The 15,799-nt window shown below is 32.2% G+C and overlaps 3 protein-coding genes across 3 annotated transcripts; 2 read left to right on the top strand and 1 right to left on the bottom strand.

The window, feature by feature from the left end:
- Positions 1-763: 763 nt before the first annotated feature.
- LOC105837813 lies at positions 764-5,546 on the top strand. Its single transcript, XM_036292626.1, has 8 exons — positions 764-1,105; positions 1,329-3,258; positions 3,337-3,525; positions 3,991-4,181; positions 4,271-4,443; positions 4,560-4,812; positions 4,932-5,080; positions 5,159-5,546. Exons 2-8 carry the CDS (start codon positions 2,527-2,529, stop codon positions 5,326-5,328), a joined length of 1,857 nt encoding a protein of 618 aa, XP_036148519.1. The 5' UTR covers positions 764-1,105; positions 1,329-2,526; the 3' UTR covers positions 5,329-5,546.
- Positions 5,547-7,873: 2,327 nt separating this feature from the next.
- LOC105828485 (ubiquitin carboxyl-terminal hydrolase isozyme L5) lies at positions 7,874-10,229 on the bottom strand. The gene is made up of 6 exons (XM_012666869.3): positions 10,090-10,229; positions 9,515-9,578; positions 9,098-9,203; positions 8,691-8,878; positions 8,409-8,606; positions 7,874-8,299 (listed from the first exon to the last, which is right to left on the bottom strand). Exons 1-6 carry the CDS (start codon positions 10,163-10,165, stop codon positions 7,996-7,998), a joined length of 936 nt encoding a protein of 311 aa, XP_012522323.1. The 5' UTR covers positions 10,166-10,229; the 3' UTR covers positions 7,874-7,995.
- Positions 10,230-10,679: 450 nt separating this feature from the next.
- LOC105828690 (enhancer of mRNA-decapping protein 3) lies at positions 10,680-15,339 on the top strand. Its single transcript, XM_012667191.3, has 6 exons — positions 10,680-11,017; positions 11,628-11,787; positions 12,454-12,692; positions 12,770-12,927; positions 13,041-13,301; positions 13,597-15,339. The coding sequence occupies exons 2-6, from the start codon at positions 11,633-11,635 to the stop codon at positions 14,188-14,190; spliced, it is 1,407 nt and encodes a 468-aa protein (XP_012522645.2). The 5' UTR covers positions 10,680-11,017; positions 11,628-11,632; the 3' UTR covers positions 14,191-15,339.
- Positions 15,340-15,799: the final 460 nt, after the last annotated feature.

Raw genomic sequence — 15,799 nt, 5'->3', positions numbered from 1 at the left:
TGAATATGTTACTTTCAAAATATTATGAGCTTATAGCATAAAGCATAAAAAAAAATGGAATATAGAAGAATACATACATTTATATGTATGATACCTACATAAAAAATATTTCTTAAAAAAAAATAAATTTTTTAAACAAACTAATGGAAAGATAAAAAAGATTTATAAATAAATTGTGTAACATAATAATTATCTGTATTTTGACATAATTAATTTTTTTTTATTTATAAAACTTATTTTAAAATTTTACAATTAATATTACTTTTATCTAATTACCTAGTTTTCTATTACTTTGTCAATCTTAATTAAGTTTTTAGCTTAATTTTTACAACTTTTACTTTTAGAATCAACAATGCCATGCTTTTTTTATTATTAATTAAAGAAGTACAACCATTAAGTAGAAGCTCTTTAAATAGATCTTGATTTAGTCAAGCTGACAAATATATTACAAAAATATTAATTTCTAACATTAATTTCTTACATTAATTTTTTACATTAATTTTTTACAAAAAGAATATGTATACTTTAAACATTAAATTTATTAATATATTAGTCAACTTTCATCTCTGATCCGGACTCCCAAATAATTATATATTTAACAATTTTTTGATAATTCAAACTTTTGCAGTTGCAAATATTTGCGGTCGATAATAGCATTACTCGGTAATGTAGGATCATTTTGAGCTAAAACTTTATATTCTCACTGCATGAGGTCTCTACTGAATCATGCGTGAAACGTGTGGTCTGTTCTTTTTCGGTGCACTGCTGCACTGGTGCAGTAAGTTAGAATGAGAAAAAATATATTTATCTTACTTTAACTTGTTGCACCAGTGTAGCAGTACAGCTAAAAAGAACAGCTCTGTGGTGAAACGGAACACAGTCCTATACCAGGGGCTGTAATCTCTTATGTATTTTTCGTGACCAGCGTTTGTTGCGCCACCGCTGTAAGCGAACCCGCCGAACCGAACTAAAATGCAATATGGCCGTCTAAAATCAACATGGCCGTAGTAATGAGTTCCGTTCAACGAGTAAAGTGGAGCAAAGTGAAGTGAAGCAAAGCTTACGAGCAAGCGAGCGTCAACCGAGCATCATTCTCGTTATCTGGGTATGTGAACATAAGATATATTGAGTTTCTTACACAGCTATACCCATCGTAAACATTTATATTTCATAAAAAGGAATTCATTTTAGTCAAATGTGAGTAGCTTATTTCTTCTTGATGAAAAAAAGGCGTTAAATACCGAAGCTCATAAATGTAACATCGAAAGGAGAGTTATTCTTAGTTATTTAATTTGTGGTGTATAAAGAGACTGTTTTTTTTTTTTTAGACACCAGTAGCTGTTCCAGCTTTCGACTCTACACCAGCCTTCGACACCAGAAGAGTTATAGAATAAAGATGCTGTGGCTGCATTTGGAAACATCACCTGAGTGCTCTCGGATATCATTCTATGATAGAATGATACCCAAGAGCACTCGGGTGACGTTTCTGAACGCAGCCTGTCGGAAGAGTTAAATGAGGGAGCTACAATTACAACCAAGAAAAAGAAATCTATGATCACATTACTTAGCCTGTTGCAAGTTGCAAAGAAGCAGCTGATTCCACGTGGATGTAAGAAAGAGCCTACAATTAGTTGAAATACGAGATATAACGCATTTGAATAAGATATATTGAATATATTACTGTTGTGACAATGATTTAAGTTATTTGGCAACTTATTTATAATAAGTATTATGTACGAATTCTATGAGAAAAATCTATAAATCATACATTGTTGCTATAAATTCTGAAGCATTTTAATTGGATATGTTTAATTTTAGTTAAGTAAAACTGAATAAAAAGTAATACATTAACGCGCACGTATACGTTGAATTGTATACAAATATTTTTACAGCGAATATTTTTATATGCATTGAATGGACACGCGACTTAAGTTTTTACGCTAGTGAATACTTTTCTCCAAATATTTTTCTATGTAATGTTTTATATGCAAATTATAACATTTTATGTTTGTACTAAATATGTAATAAAACATGTGAAATAAATAAGTTCAAAAATTTTATTAAATATTATTAATTTGGACGTGTACATGTGTGCATGTGTGTACGTGTGGGTCAATGGAAGGGAAGGGGAGTGAGGTGAAAGGGGAAAGAGCGGCCATATTGCATTTTAGTTCGGTTCGGCTGGTTCGCTTGCAGCGGCGGCGCCACAACCGCTGTTCACGAAAAAAGCATGGGAGATTACAGCCCCTGTCCTATACTACACGTGACTTATGTACCATAATATAACCCAGAGAACCGGCTTGCTGAGGAAAAATACAGTAAAACGTACACATTTAAAAAAAATAACGAATTATGTAGAAATACATAATAAATTTAACAACTATAAGAGAGAGACATGAAGCTATTTCTGGAAAGAATTGAAAAAGTTATTTAATATTAAGCATCATATTGATTGCTACATTACAAAGAAAAACAAAAATAAGAGGAAAAGAAAATTATTGTATAGCTGAATATCAAATACAAATAATGGATGTAAACAAACATAGGAATAAAAAAAGTCCTAAAAACAATATGCCAAGCATAGAATCACAGATAACCAATGAGACCGAACTTGTAAAGATAAAAAATGTGCATAGTACACCTAACAAAGTGAATAATCTGCAAGATTGTAAAGATACAATTATAAACGAAAATACGAATAGCCCCCGAAAAAATGTACGCTTGGTCATTCAGCAGAACTTGTTGAAGAGTCCGTTATTTAAGAGTCCAGCGTTTAAAAAGTGTGATAAATCTGTAGAATCTGCGACTACTCAAACAAATACGTGTCCGCAAAGAAGAAGGACGATCAGCAGTGATTATGATACATTCAAATCAGAATTGTACAGTGCGAACAATTTTAATAACTTTGACACTATCGAATTGTTACACGACTTAGATTCCATAGTAACGTTTGAGAATAGTGGAGATCTTTTTTCAACATTGAATATTGATATGCAAGATGATGGTTTGCTAGAAATAAATAAAGACCCAGCGACAGACCCGCTTTCTATCAGTGACAGTGAAAAGAAAAATAATGATGCACTTATAAATTCAGATTTAGATTCTAGCAAAAGATATAGAATGGAATTAAAACCTCAAATAAAAGAACGAAGGTCTAAACGTTCAAAGAAACACAAATTAAACTCTGACGAAAAATCTATTTTAAAAGAGTTGGAAAAATCTATAAAATTGGAAAAAATACCATTAACTGATAGAAAAGTTGGTTCTTATTATTTGGAGTATTGAGCATATGATTTATTTATGCATAATTAATCAAGTATTTATTTTATATTCTAGAAATTGAAAACACTACACATAAAATTGATACATAAAGTACCACCGCAACATGAAATAGAGCTTTCTGGATCTCATGCACCCACAAAAAAAGAAAAAATATTATTTCAACAATATGGGCCAATTCGAAAGGGTTTATATACGCCTATAGAGGACAAAATTATCAAGAAAAACTGGAACAAGTTTTGTGAGGTATTTTAAATATATCAATTTTTATATTATTCCTAGAAAATGTTGCAATAATTGTAAATTAAAGGGGTATTCTAGTAGAGAGAACAAAAAACTTTAACTTAAACTTTTTTAAACTTTCTTTTACGCTTTTACACATACACTTGTACTTTATATTTTGTAAATATTGGTAAATTTTGGAACAATTAAATGTTTATTATTTTTTATGTTTGTAAATTTAAAAATAAATATTAAAATTGGCTGATATAATTTTTCAAAAACTACTAACACTATCGACTTCAACTTTTGCATATACGTAAAATATATGTCTATTACATCAACTAGAATTATGCGATATATATTTCTTTATAAATTATATTTTTTCATCTAGAACTTGAACTTTTATCCAAAACAGTGTTAATGTAAGAAAAACGAATTGCTTTCCAGAATTAATAAATATTTCTATATAATTTTATAATTTTTATACAGCTCCATGACTGGGACACAACCAAAGTCGAACCATTTCTTTACTGGAGACACAATAACAAATATTATATACATGATGTAGAGGAGAGACAGAAATTTGTTCAATTTTTGGCGAATGGATTGCCTTGGCGAACTCTTTATAGTGTTTATTCCAGATTTAAAGTACTATATCGTAATAAAATCACGTACGCTCGGTAAGATAAAAATCTCAAATTCTTTGATCTAAAACCATATTTAAATTTGTATTTATATATAATTCTTATTTTCATCTTATTTTTCTCAGCTATACTTCTGCAGAAGATGAAAAGATTTTAACGTATATACATAATAAACACCTTGCTAAACGTGATACTAAATATAGTGAGTTAGCGAAATTATTAAACCGGACAGGTCGGTCAGTCTTTAAACGATATCAATATTTGAAAAGACAAATTCAAGATGAATCAGAAACAGAAGGTGAGTAACTTTCATGATATAACTTTGTCATTGTTGAACATTGTACTTATTTATATTTTTAGATTTTTTATGTATCTACATCTATTATCAAATTTGTTTGTTTAATGTAATTATAGTGTTGGATAATGTTAGATGGACATTACCGCTCGTCAAGAAATTCATAGAAACTTTGCTCAATGTGACATTAAGTGAGAATATAAGAGAACTTAAGGATGCCACACTTCCTAAACCAGTGTGGAAGAAAATGGAAGAAAAACTAAACATAAACGAGAACGTCTTGAAAACATACTGGCAACATCAGTTGCATATGCAGTTATTTAGTACTGAACCTATTTATTTAAATGATATTAAAATACAATTGATTGAGTAGTAAGTATCTCTCATTACATTTTACATGGTTAATATATCTATCAAAACCATTTAGATTGGTTTCAATAAAGTGCAAGTATTGCCAAAGTACTACACACAAACACGTATATTTATTGCAGTATGTATGAGAAAGGTATTTCCAATACTCGCGAAATTATATGGCCTAATGTTGCAAAACATTTTGATGGTATGACTGCAGTATTCCTTTGCAAAGTCTTTTATTATCTTGTTCAAGAATCCACTGTGAAAGACATAAATAATTTTGCCGGTAAGAAATATTTACTTATAAATTAAAATTAAAAAATTACGATTGTAAATGTGCTATATGAGAATTTAAATGTTACAGATATTGTGGAACATCTGTATCATATTAAAATTTCTGAAATTCAAAAGACTTCAACTGATAAGTTTTTACCTAGAATTTTGTATAAAAATGGGAAAATTTCTTTACTAGATGTGAAAAATAATAAAACAATTACTACCGATGTCGACTCTGAAGCAACAGATCAGCATTGATAACGATCTTGCATAAAAAATAACACAATATTCTAAATATATTATTTTAATCTTTAAAGGATCGACTCTTTTGGGGGCGACTTTTTTAGTTATAACAGAAAGGAACCTGAGAACAGTCATCGCGTCGTTTTAGGTGTTTTCATCCATTAGCGCCTCTATGTGTACAAAATGTGCACATTCAACTATGTAGTCAAATATCTATGAATCTTTTCTATGCTATGTCTACGTTTATTTGGTTCTGTTTCATGCTATACCCATAAATTTTACAATATATGCATTCATATTTTAAATCTATTTTATGCAAATGTGCATAATCGTGTTCTATAAATGTACAATACCACATACACATGATATAAATTAAAATATTGAAAAATTAAATTGATTTGATAAAATTCACTCACCAATTGCTGTCGCTGCTCCTGCTGCTGATGCTGCTGCTGTTCCTGCTGCTGATGCTGCTGCTGATGCTGCTGCTGATGCTGCTGCTGATGCTGCTGCTGCTACTGCTACATTCCTTTTCCGGTTTTGGATGGATAATATATCACACACACGAGCAAAACGTAAACCGCGCGCGAGAATTTCACTTGGCGCGACCGTTACATTTGAAAAAATGTACGTGAAAAGTACGGCACGTGAAGATACACTGAACAGAAGTAAATCAATTCGTTCCCAGAGTTTTGTATCTCTGTATGCTTGCGCGACGACTAGCTGGTAAAGTTTTATTATTGGCACGATCGACGTTCTACCGAATGGATTGCGTACCTCGTACCCTCCTCGAACGAATAAGCACACACGAAAACTGCCCAGAACGAAAATCAACATGGCACGAAAGTGGCGTGACATCACGTAACTTCATGGAAACGCAGACCGAGGAAAGCGGTTGAATGAAAATTACGCGCCGAGATATAACGAACAGAGACAAATTCGTTTTGTATTTCGTATGCTCGCACAACTAGTAGCACTTCACTTAACTGGCACTCGCGATATTCTACGAACGTGTACCCCCTTCGAGCCAACAATTTGCTCGAAACCGAAGGCAAACGCACGATGCCGCGCTTTACACATGAATACAATCTCACATGGCTCGCGTATCGTTTGCTAGCACGACGGCACTCTCAACACAACACCGGACAATTCAATTCAGAACACGCGAGACACGCACGGAGTCGACGGAGCGTCCGACCGGCGCTGGAACGCGAGGTAACATGGCGTACGTGACCGCTGGCAGGCAGACTCGGCGGGACTCGGCGCTAGTCGGCGCCACTCGGCGTTGCTAGGCGACCGTTGCTTGTTGACTCGCCGCGCCTGTGCCGCTGCCGCCATGTTGCTCCGTTGCTCCGCGCTCCAGTCACGTACGCCACTCCAGCGCCGTCGGACGCTCTGTCGACTCCGTGCGTGTCTCGCGTGTTCAGAATTGAATTGTGCGATGTTGTGCAGGTACGGTGTTGTGTTGAGAGTGCCGTCGTGCTAGCAAACGATACGCCAGTCATGTGAGATCGTACGTAGCAGAGGTCATATTCATGTGTAAAGCGCGGCATCGTGCATTTGCCTTCGGTTTCGAGTGAATTAAGTGTTCGCGTGCGCGTTCAAGCAAAGTGTTTGCTCGAAGGGGATACGTTCGGTAGAATATCGCGAGTGCCAGTTAAGTGAAGTGAAGTGAAGTGCTACTAGTGATCGTGCGAGCATACGAAATAGAAAATTATCGAAACGAACTTGTTTCCGTTCGTTGTATCTCGGCGCGTAATTTTCATTCAACCGCTTTTCTCGGCCTGCGTTTCCACGAAGTTACGTGACGTCACGCCACTTTCGTGCCATGTGGATTTTCGCCGCCAATCAGACAAGCCGTCCTTTTCACGTATTTTTTCAAATGTAACGGTCGCGGCAAGTGAAATTCTCGCGCGCGGTTTACGTTTTACTCGTGTGTGATATATTGTCCGTAATATCGGGAATGCCGAATAAAGTATCGGGTGATCGTTATTAATGTGCGGTTCGAGAATAGCAGGATGTCAGCAGAAAGCGGCATCCATGGAGCGACTCGGTATTCCGGAAAAGGAATGTAGTAGTAGCAGCAGCAGCATCAGCAGCAGGAGCAGCGACAGCAATCGGTGAGTGAATTTTTATCAAATCAATTAATTGAATTTATATCATGTGGTATTGCACATTTATAGAACACGATTATGCACATTTACATAAAACAGATTTAAAATATGAATGCATATAATTGTAAAATTTACGGGTATAGCATGAAACAGAACCAAATAAACGTAGATATAGTATAGAAGAGACCCAAAAAGTCATGCACATTACCTACGGGATTCATAGATATTTGACTACATAGTTCAATGTGCACATTTTGTGCACATAGAAGCGCTGATGGATGAAAACACCTAAAACGACGCGATGACCGCTTTCAGGTTATAGTATTAGATTAGTTTTGTCCTCGTCAGTAAATTGAACTACAAAGATGACATCGCTCCAGCGCCTAATATTAAGTTTCTAGTCTCAGAGAGGTTAAATTATTTTACAAGAAAAAAATAAAAATTGATTAAGTGTGAATAAGCAATTTATTTTTAAGTTGTTACAATAAATTCTTTTTATTTCTGCTATACACGATACACAAATATCAATTATTTCAACTTTAAATCTTTCTCCTGGTTTAGTCTAAATTTAAACCTTACTTTTCTTTGACTCTTTATCAAGTGCTTTCTCCTTTGCTTTCTGATACAAAGGAACAAGTTTGCCTTCTTTAGCAAGAATCTTCAAAAGTTCCATAATAAGCGGTAAATAATTATGCTTTCTTCTAATATTTTCTATTTGATATCTTTTTGACTTTCTGATCTCTTCTTCGATTAGAGCTTGCAGACGTTCTAATTCTTCAGGATCGCAAACATTGGCCTTTTGTCTTTCATATAAAATTTTTCTGTCTGTCACTATAGCCATTAGATTGAAATGAATTTCACCTTCATTATACCTGTACATAGTTATTTTTTTTATACTACACAGTTGATATGCAGTATATATAATATTTATTTACATATACACATGATGAATTATTGAAAAAGCTATATTTCACAACTCACTTGTTTATCCGCTTTTGAATTATTGGTTTCACAGCTTGTACCCATTGTTCCCCTACTGGGCATACACCCAAATCAATCGGCCCATCTTTCAAGCCATCTAATTCATATAAACGGCCATCGATTGGAACATAACTTACAAAATGAAACACATCGTCATCTTTAGACGCCTGCTTTGAGTCGTATTCGAATAAGTTTTGTCTAAAATTTCGGTATACAATATGAAATTTTCTTTGATATAAATAATATTTAATGATAATAGTAAAAAGTATATATAATAAATACCTGGAGAAAGAGTTATGCACTTCCCTTATAACATCAGAATTACTAAGTGCAAGTCCACGCATATTTGCATCAAAGCTTTGGCAAAAATTCTTAAATTCTTCTAAGTTTGGTCCTAGAGATATATCTGCATGCTTACAATTTAATAAAACGCTCAATATTGCTTGCGTCGCACAGGCGTTGTTTATGACCTAAAAATGAAACATTTTAAACAGAAAACATTGTATATTTAATTAATCTATATAAATTGATCATCTCATATAACAGATTCAAATAATAATGCAATCCATTATTTATTCTATGAGCTAAGTATTTAAATATATTTTAATTCTTTTATATTCATTTACAAAGTTAATAATAATTATTTTCTTTCTATTTCGATACTTAAAACTATTTTAAGCTTTACAAACCTGCTTTGCAAAGAATATTTTGTCCAATCTACTGTCTTGCACAATAGTCCCTGATAATTCATCGTCTTGTACCCATTTGAATAAAAATATTAAACCATGAATAGGCCTACAAAAGAAAAATTTATAAACCTTTCAAAAATAACATATAAAAATAAAATTATATAAAAACCAATTTACAAAAATGTCAGATATAATCTCATCTAAACTATTGACAAATTTTATTCCCTTTTTTATTTACGTATTTTGTTCCTCATCTTACATATTTATCTAAAGAAAATATACATGATAACATTTTTTTAAAAATGAGAAATAAGTGTGTAAAAAGATTAATTATGAACAATATATCTAATCTCTCACATGTGGATAGATATCTTTCAGATAATATAAAAGTTAGTATATTTCACAAAATAAACTTACTTCAATTCATTAAATTGTTCATTATCCAAACTCCATAATTCTTCCACTTGTGCACCTTTGACACCTATGTATAAATAAAGTATTAATAAAATAACATCCCATTTAACACATTAATTTTATAGGATATGACATAAGGTGAGTTTTTTAATTCATCAATCAATTTTAATTCATCAATGATTACTCAATCGCACGGTGCGCAAATAAAGTTTTTACAGAGCAAAGTTGCATCTGCGCATAATGCGATTGATCAATTGATGAATTAAAAAATTCACCTATATTAACACAAGGATTTAAAAATTTATCAAGAAAAATAATGTGAATTTTTATGATCACAGCGTAGTCAAGCTATTATGAATATATATATTTATTTGTTTATTTATGATAACTTGATTAAAACTGATCATAGTTTGATATTACATCTGTATATTACATCTATATACATATATACGATATGTACAGTTAACACCAGCTTCCACACATGACAAAGGCTTTCCAAATGAGAACTTAATACTAAAAACAATACAAACAAAGAACACACCATAACTATAAGAGATGAAAATTAGAAATATAGTTACCAAATTCTTTAATCAATTCGGTAAAAACGCCAGGATCGCTCTCAATGAGACACCAATTTCCTGCAGAGTCCGCCATATTTTATACACAAACGTGTTATGTATAAAATAAATAGTAAGTAGAGAATCACGAAGAATTTTTGACTGTCGCGACACTCAGTGGCAAATTCTGCAGATGAATCCTCACCTGTATCATTAAATGAAAATTTTATCGGTATGACAGGTACCGATATGAAACTTTAGCAGCAAAGTTATGAAAACGTTATACATAATATGTATTATAATTATTTCATTCATTTCTATCAATAACTAATAGTTGTAGATATAAATAAATAAAATGATATATCTATAATTAAAAAAATAACTATGGTACTTAAACGCAGTAGGAACGTTGACTGAGTACATGAGTTTTTGGAAATAGTTTTTATTTGTTTTAAACTTTTTTAAAATTTAATTTTTTTATGTAACAATGAACAATAAGAATTTTTTTTTTAATTCTAGAAAAAAAATAAATAAATCGACAATAAAATTAATCTCGATTGGTAAAAAATAAATATTTGCCGCAACTAATTACCGACAATCAGTAATTACGGTTGGTTTGACGATGTAAATAATATTTACATTTTCTGACTTGTTTAATTCATTTATATTTCATTATTACTCGTTTTCCCGCACGATTACACGAATACCTACGTCGCGAGAAATATTCAGGGATTCTTACTGTCTGAGTCAGAGCAGAGTGTTCATGCGAAAAGAAATCACAATCATACACGCAATGTGTACGAAACACGGGCCGACATACGGGATGGCAATGCGTTTCGATGCCGCACGCTAAATTACGACAATAGTGCGCAACACTTAAGCTATTGTCTTACTATTTACTTTCCCCTTGTTTAATCTTCTTCATTTTTGCCGGCACGCGCTGGTTCAGGTACGTAGACGATCTCTGCAGTTTTCTTATAATCTTGTACCACTTCTAACCTTAATATTAGAAATAACTTTGAAAATGAAGCATTTTTAATGATAATACAACCTAGTGCGCTTCTACGTTTGCATTTATTTATTTTTATTTATTGACGTTACGTGTTGCATTCATGCTGTTCTTAAATTTCTCAAAGAAATAACGCTAGCTATTCTCTTCTGGTAGTATGTGTGTGCAAGACCTGTTTTTGTAACTGAATTTATTACACAGTTTATCTTTCTTTTTCTTTCTTTCTCCCATTGAAGAGAAGAAGAAAAAAGATGTTCTGTGCAAAAAGTTTGGGTAAAAAGAAGGATCTACAGATGATACTTTTGTGATTTCATTATAACTTTTTATTATCGTATTTGTTAACAGCAGTATATTGATAATGCTTCGAAATGATTATCAGATAATAAGTTGATAGCATATGTTAATTGTCATTAATTGTCAAACACAACAGTTCTAAAATTCTAAAGTAATTATTTATTTATACCTATTTAATCAACGATACTATAATCGAAATTTATATTATGATTATTATGGAAATTTGCGGTTTAACATATTTGTATTTCAATTTTAGGCAAGATGTCTGAACAGTATCTGGGTTGCACAGTTTCAGTGAAGTGTATTGATGATCTTGTTTATCAAGGTAAAATCATTGATGTAAATAAGATTAATCTGACTCTGGCCAAAGCATTTTGCAATGGTATTCCTCATCCTTCTTCTATTGTTAACTTAAGGTAAGTTTTACTTAGCTTTATTTGATTTATGAACCATGAAATAATTGAAAATATTACATAGAATTTAATATATAGAATTATATATATATTAAATTTAAGAGTAAATTTAGTTTTTTAATTAATCTTGTATTGAGCCTTTGTATTTATTTAAAGTTAAATAAATTTAAATAAACTCAAATAATGTTTAATTTAATTTAAATTTATTTTAATTTAATTTAAATAAATGTATAAAATGATATTGCTTATTTCATTATGTTGTAACTCTGGATGGGCAGAAACTTTCAACTTTAGTTTCATTACAATTCTTATCTTTATAAAAAGAAATTGTGTCAAAAATACAAACACACACACACACACACACACACACACACACACACACACACTGTTTACTTCCATTTTGAAGGACATTAGAACTCTAGCTTTCAAAATTATTTAATATTGTTTGGATACTGGTGTCCTCCAAAATATTGTGATTTACTGGGCCTTTGCTTTTATTTGAGTGGAATATTGTATTGAAAATTCTTAGTGTCGTATGTGTAAACTGGAGTCTAAGAACTGATCTCAAATTTTTTGCAACAAACTTTTTTGAGCAACTACTCCAACATTAAATTACCTGTCATCTCATGTAACATCTTAACGTGTATTAATTATCTTTATTGTCTGCAGTGTTAAGGATATATTGAAAATTGATATTATATCGACCGAAGAAGTGGGAAATGTAAATGATACACACAGTAAGGTGATCGTAAAGAGACCAATTGCGAAAAGAGCTGCACAATCTATTTCGGAGTGCGTTCCGAATACATTACAACCAGGAAGTTCTCAAACACAGACCAATTTCAAGAAGCCTGCAGAACCCAATCAGCAACAAATGGAGCAAACTCCTAATGGGAAAATACCTCCAGGTACACATTTACATTATATATGATTATATATTTATACCTGTTATATAAGTTATATTAATATAACAATTTTATTGCAGCCGAAAATAATGCGTCTAACAATAAGTCAGTTTCAAAAAGATTAACTCACAGGCAAAGAGCACTGGAAAGGGACGAACATACTTTTGGTACCCCCATTGATCAGTCCTTACAGCAGGACTTTGATTTTGAAAAGAACTTAGCATTGTTTAATAAAGAGGTTTGATTTTTTATTGTTTTTTATGTATTATTTAACTAATGTTAGAGAGTGTGAACTGGAAAAAATATTGCTCCCATAATGTTACTTTATTATAATTACAATTTTGTCTGTAGGCTGTGTGGCAAGAAATAAATTCTTTGAAACCGGATATCGTTAGGCAGTCGGAGAACAATCGGAGCACTGCGGCTATCTATCGACCCGACGAAAATATTCTCGTATCCGAGCCTACAGCGCTCAGACAAATTGTGGTGCCTTGCCGTGGTGAAAAAGAGTATGTCACAGATAACGGTCTGGTAATTCCCAGCATTACTCTCAGTCTACATCGGCAGTTAATAGGTGCAGCAGATAGATTGGGAATAAGTTGGGAACGCAGGGTTTGTATTAGTATTATTTGTAACTTTTGTATAATATTTAAATGAAAAAAGAAGGAAAGAGAGAGAGAGAGAGAGAGAGAGAGGCTTTAAAACTTTATATATGAGCAATACAGGTCTAAATTTGAGATGTTTACTTTGGTTAGAAAATAAGGAAAATAAATGGGATTTTCAATATTGAATATTACATTTTTACGTATATAATCATACACAAAATTTTCCATTTTTTAGTTAATTCTATTTTATTTATCTAATTTTTTGTCTAATAGTTATATTGTTACCATGATTTCTTTGACAGGTGGAATTGCTTGGTCGTGCAGGTGCTGAACTCACCCTTCAGCTATTGGGTGGGAGTTATCGGTTGAATCCAAAGAATGCACATCAATGGCCCATCGTAGTCGCGCTATGTGGACCGCATCGTTCTGGTGCCGCAGGTATCAACTGCGCCCGGCAATTGTCTGGTCACGGTATCAAGACGATTGTATTTGTGGAGAATACGGAAGACGTATTTCTCCTGCAGGAGCTATCGCTGTACAGGCTAACAGAGAACAAGGTGGAAACTAAAGTCAAGAATCTGCCATCGGTGGTGGATTTGATACTTGTGGCGCTTTGCGACGAGGATTCCCCGAGAATGATTACTCCAATAGCACGATGGGCGAACAGTAATCGGGCGCCAGTACTATCTATCGAACCGCCGGCAACGGGTACACCGGGTATTCTCAGTAAATTCAGCCTATTGGGTGCCCTACCTCTCTCGCACAGCATCGACAATGGCAGATTGTACTTATGCAATCTCGCGTTGCCGAACAAGGTATATTCCGATGTCGGCATTACCTACAGATCGCCATTTGGACCTAAATTCGTAATTCCTCTACATTCCAATAACTCTTAGCAAATTTTTAAGGATCACGTCGTGTCTTTTTGAATAAACGCCTTTATTTTATCATGCGCGATTTGCAGACCTCGTATACACGTATATACAGGGAAATATATTTTACTTTTGGGACTCCACTAAGTAACAAAGAGTTTATATATATATAGTTTGGCGTTTGATATAAACTTTTAGATAAACTTTTAGAGAAAGAGAGAGAAAGAAGAAAAGAACGCATAGTGTACCATAATACTTTTTGCATTGTATGCTATCCGTAGATGGATGACAATGCATACTATTTCCGATATTGTAATTTCGAAAGCTATATTTTAAAATCTTGATTAAACATTATGCATTATAAATAAAAGAAAATAGATGTTTGTCTGTGAAGCTGTGAAAAAATACTGTTTTATTAATACCCAAAGATAAGATAAAATTACTATTGCTCCAAATATAAACGATATATATCCTAAATCTTTAAAAGGTATGTAGATTCCTTTATGGATATAACTTTATGTATCGCAGCATGATTTTGCATCGCTGTATTTGACTATATCAAATATGTATTTGATACAATCGAATACAAGCATTGCACGCGTGTCATTACGAGCGTGTCTATAATTTATATCAACAGAATTTAGATTAAGTAAAAAAGAATATGCTAAAATTATATTGCGATAAAATCTTTAGAATCGCCCTTTCCAATTGATAAATGATGAAAGTCTTGTAAATATTAGAGCCACTGTAAGAAAGCACTTGATATGGAAAACTATAGTTCTGAAAAACCAATGGTAAGAAAATTATAAATAGTGGCTTACACACAAAAAAACCTTTAAATATTTTTAAGTTTGTAACATACTTATGTAATCATTAAAAAGTGTTTGCGCACGAGACGCGAATTAGATTGGCATTTCTATTTGATCAAATAATTGATTAATAACAATTTTATACTTGTGCACGTCTGCATTTATTACTCCGATTCCTAAGCTCTCGTATATTATTCGTATACATGTACTGATTAGAATATATTTTACATTACGTTACTTAATGTTCATCACTTATGTTATTCCGATACAGAATAATAGCGAGATGTAGATGTATTGAAATTATTGTAACGCACATATGTACAAGATATTTTCAGCGTTATATAAACTATCTATATTAAACTAATTTGATTGTGTTTCTTTTTGTACTGTCTTTTCTTTTAATAAGTTACACTCAAATATTGAGAATGTGACGATCACGAATTTATGAAGTTATTGTAAATCTACAACTCTGTGTAATATAATAATTTCTCTACATACATACCCGATTTATATAAAGATAGGGAAGTATAATAAATAATCCCACGATTCGTACATTTCTAAATGTACTAAGTATAATACTAGAGACGCATTTCAACATTTTAAATTATTTATTTAGAAGTATACATTTGTTATATAAGACACATTTGATAATGATGATTAAATAACTAATAATTATTGTATAGTTACTATGTTAATAATAATTATTAACATTTCATAATTGAGCCTTTAAATTAATTATACATTATCAGGTCAAAGTATAAAATTATTTTAAACAAATAATATACTGACAAAAATATGGATATCTAAATCAATAATTTCACAAA

Source organism: Monomorium pharaonis, chromosome 10 (genome assembly GCF_013373865.1).
Source record: "Monomorium pharaonis isolate MP-MQ-018 chromosome 10, ASM1337386v2, whole genome shotgun sequence".
Classification (NCBI taxonomy): Eukaryota; Metazoa; Arthropoda; class Insecta; order Hymenoptera; family Formicidae; genus Monomorium; species Monomorium pharaonis.
This window is presented reverse-complemented; position numbering and strand designations above follow the sequence as displayed.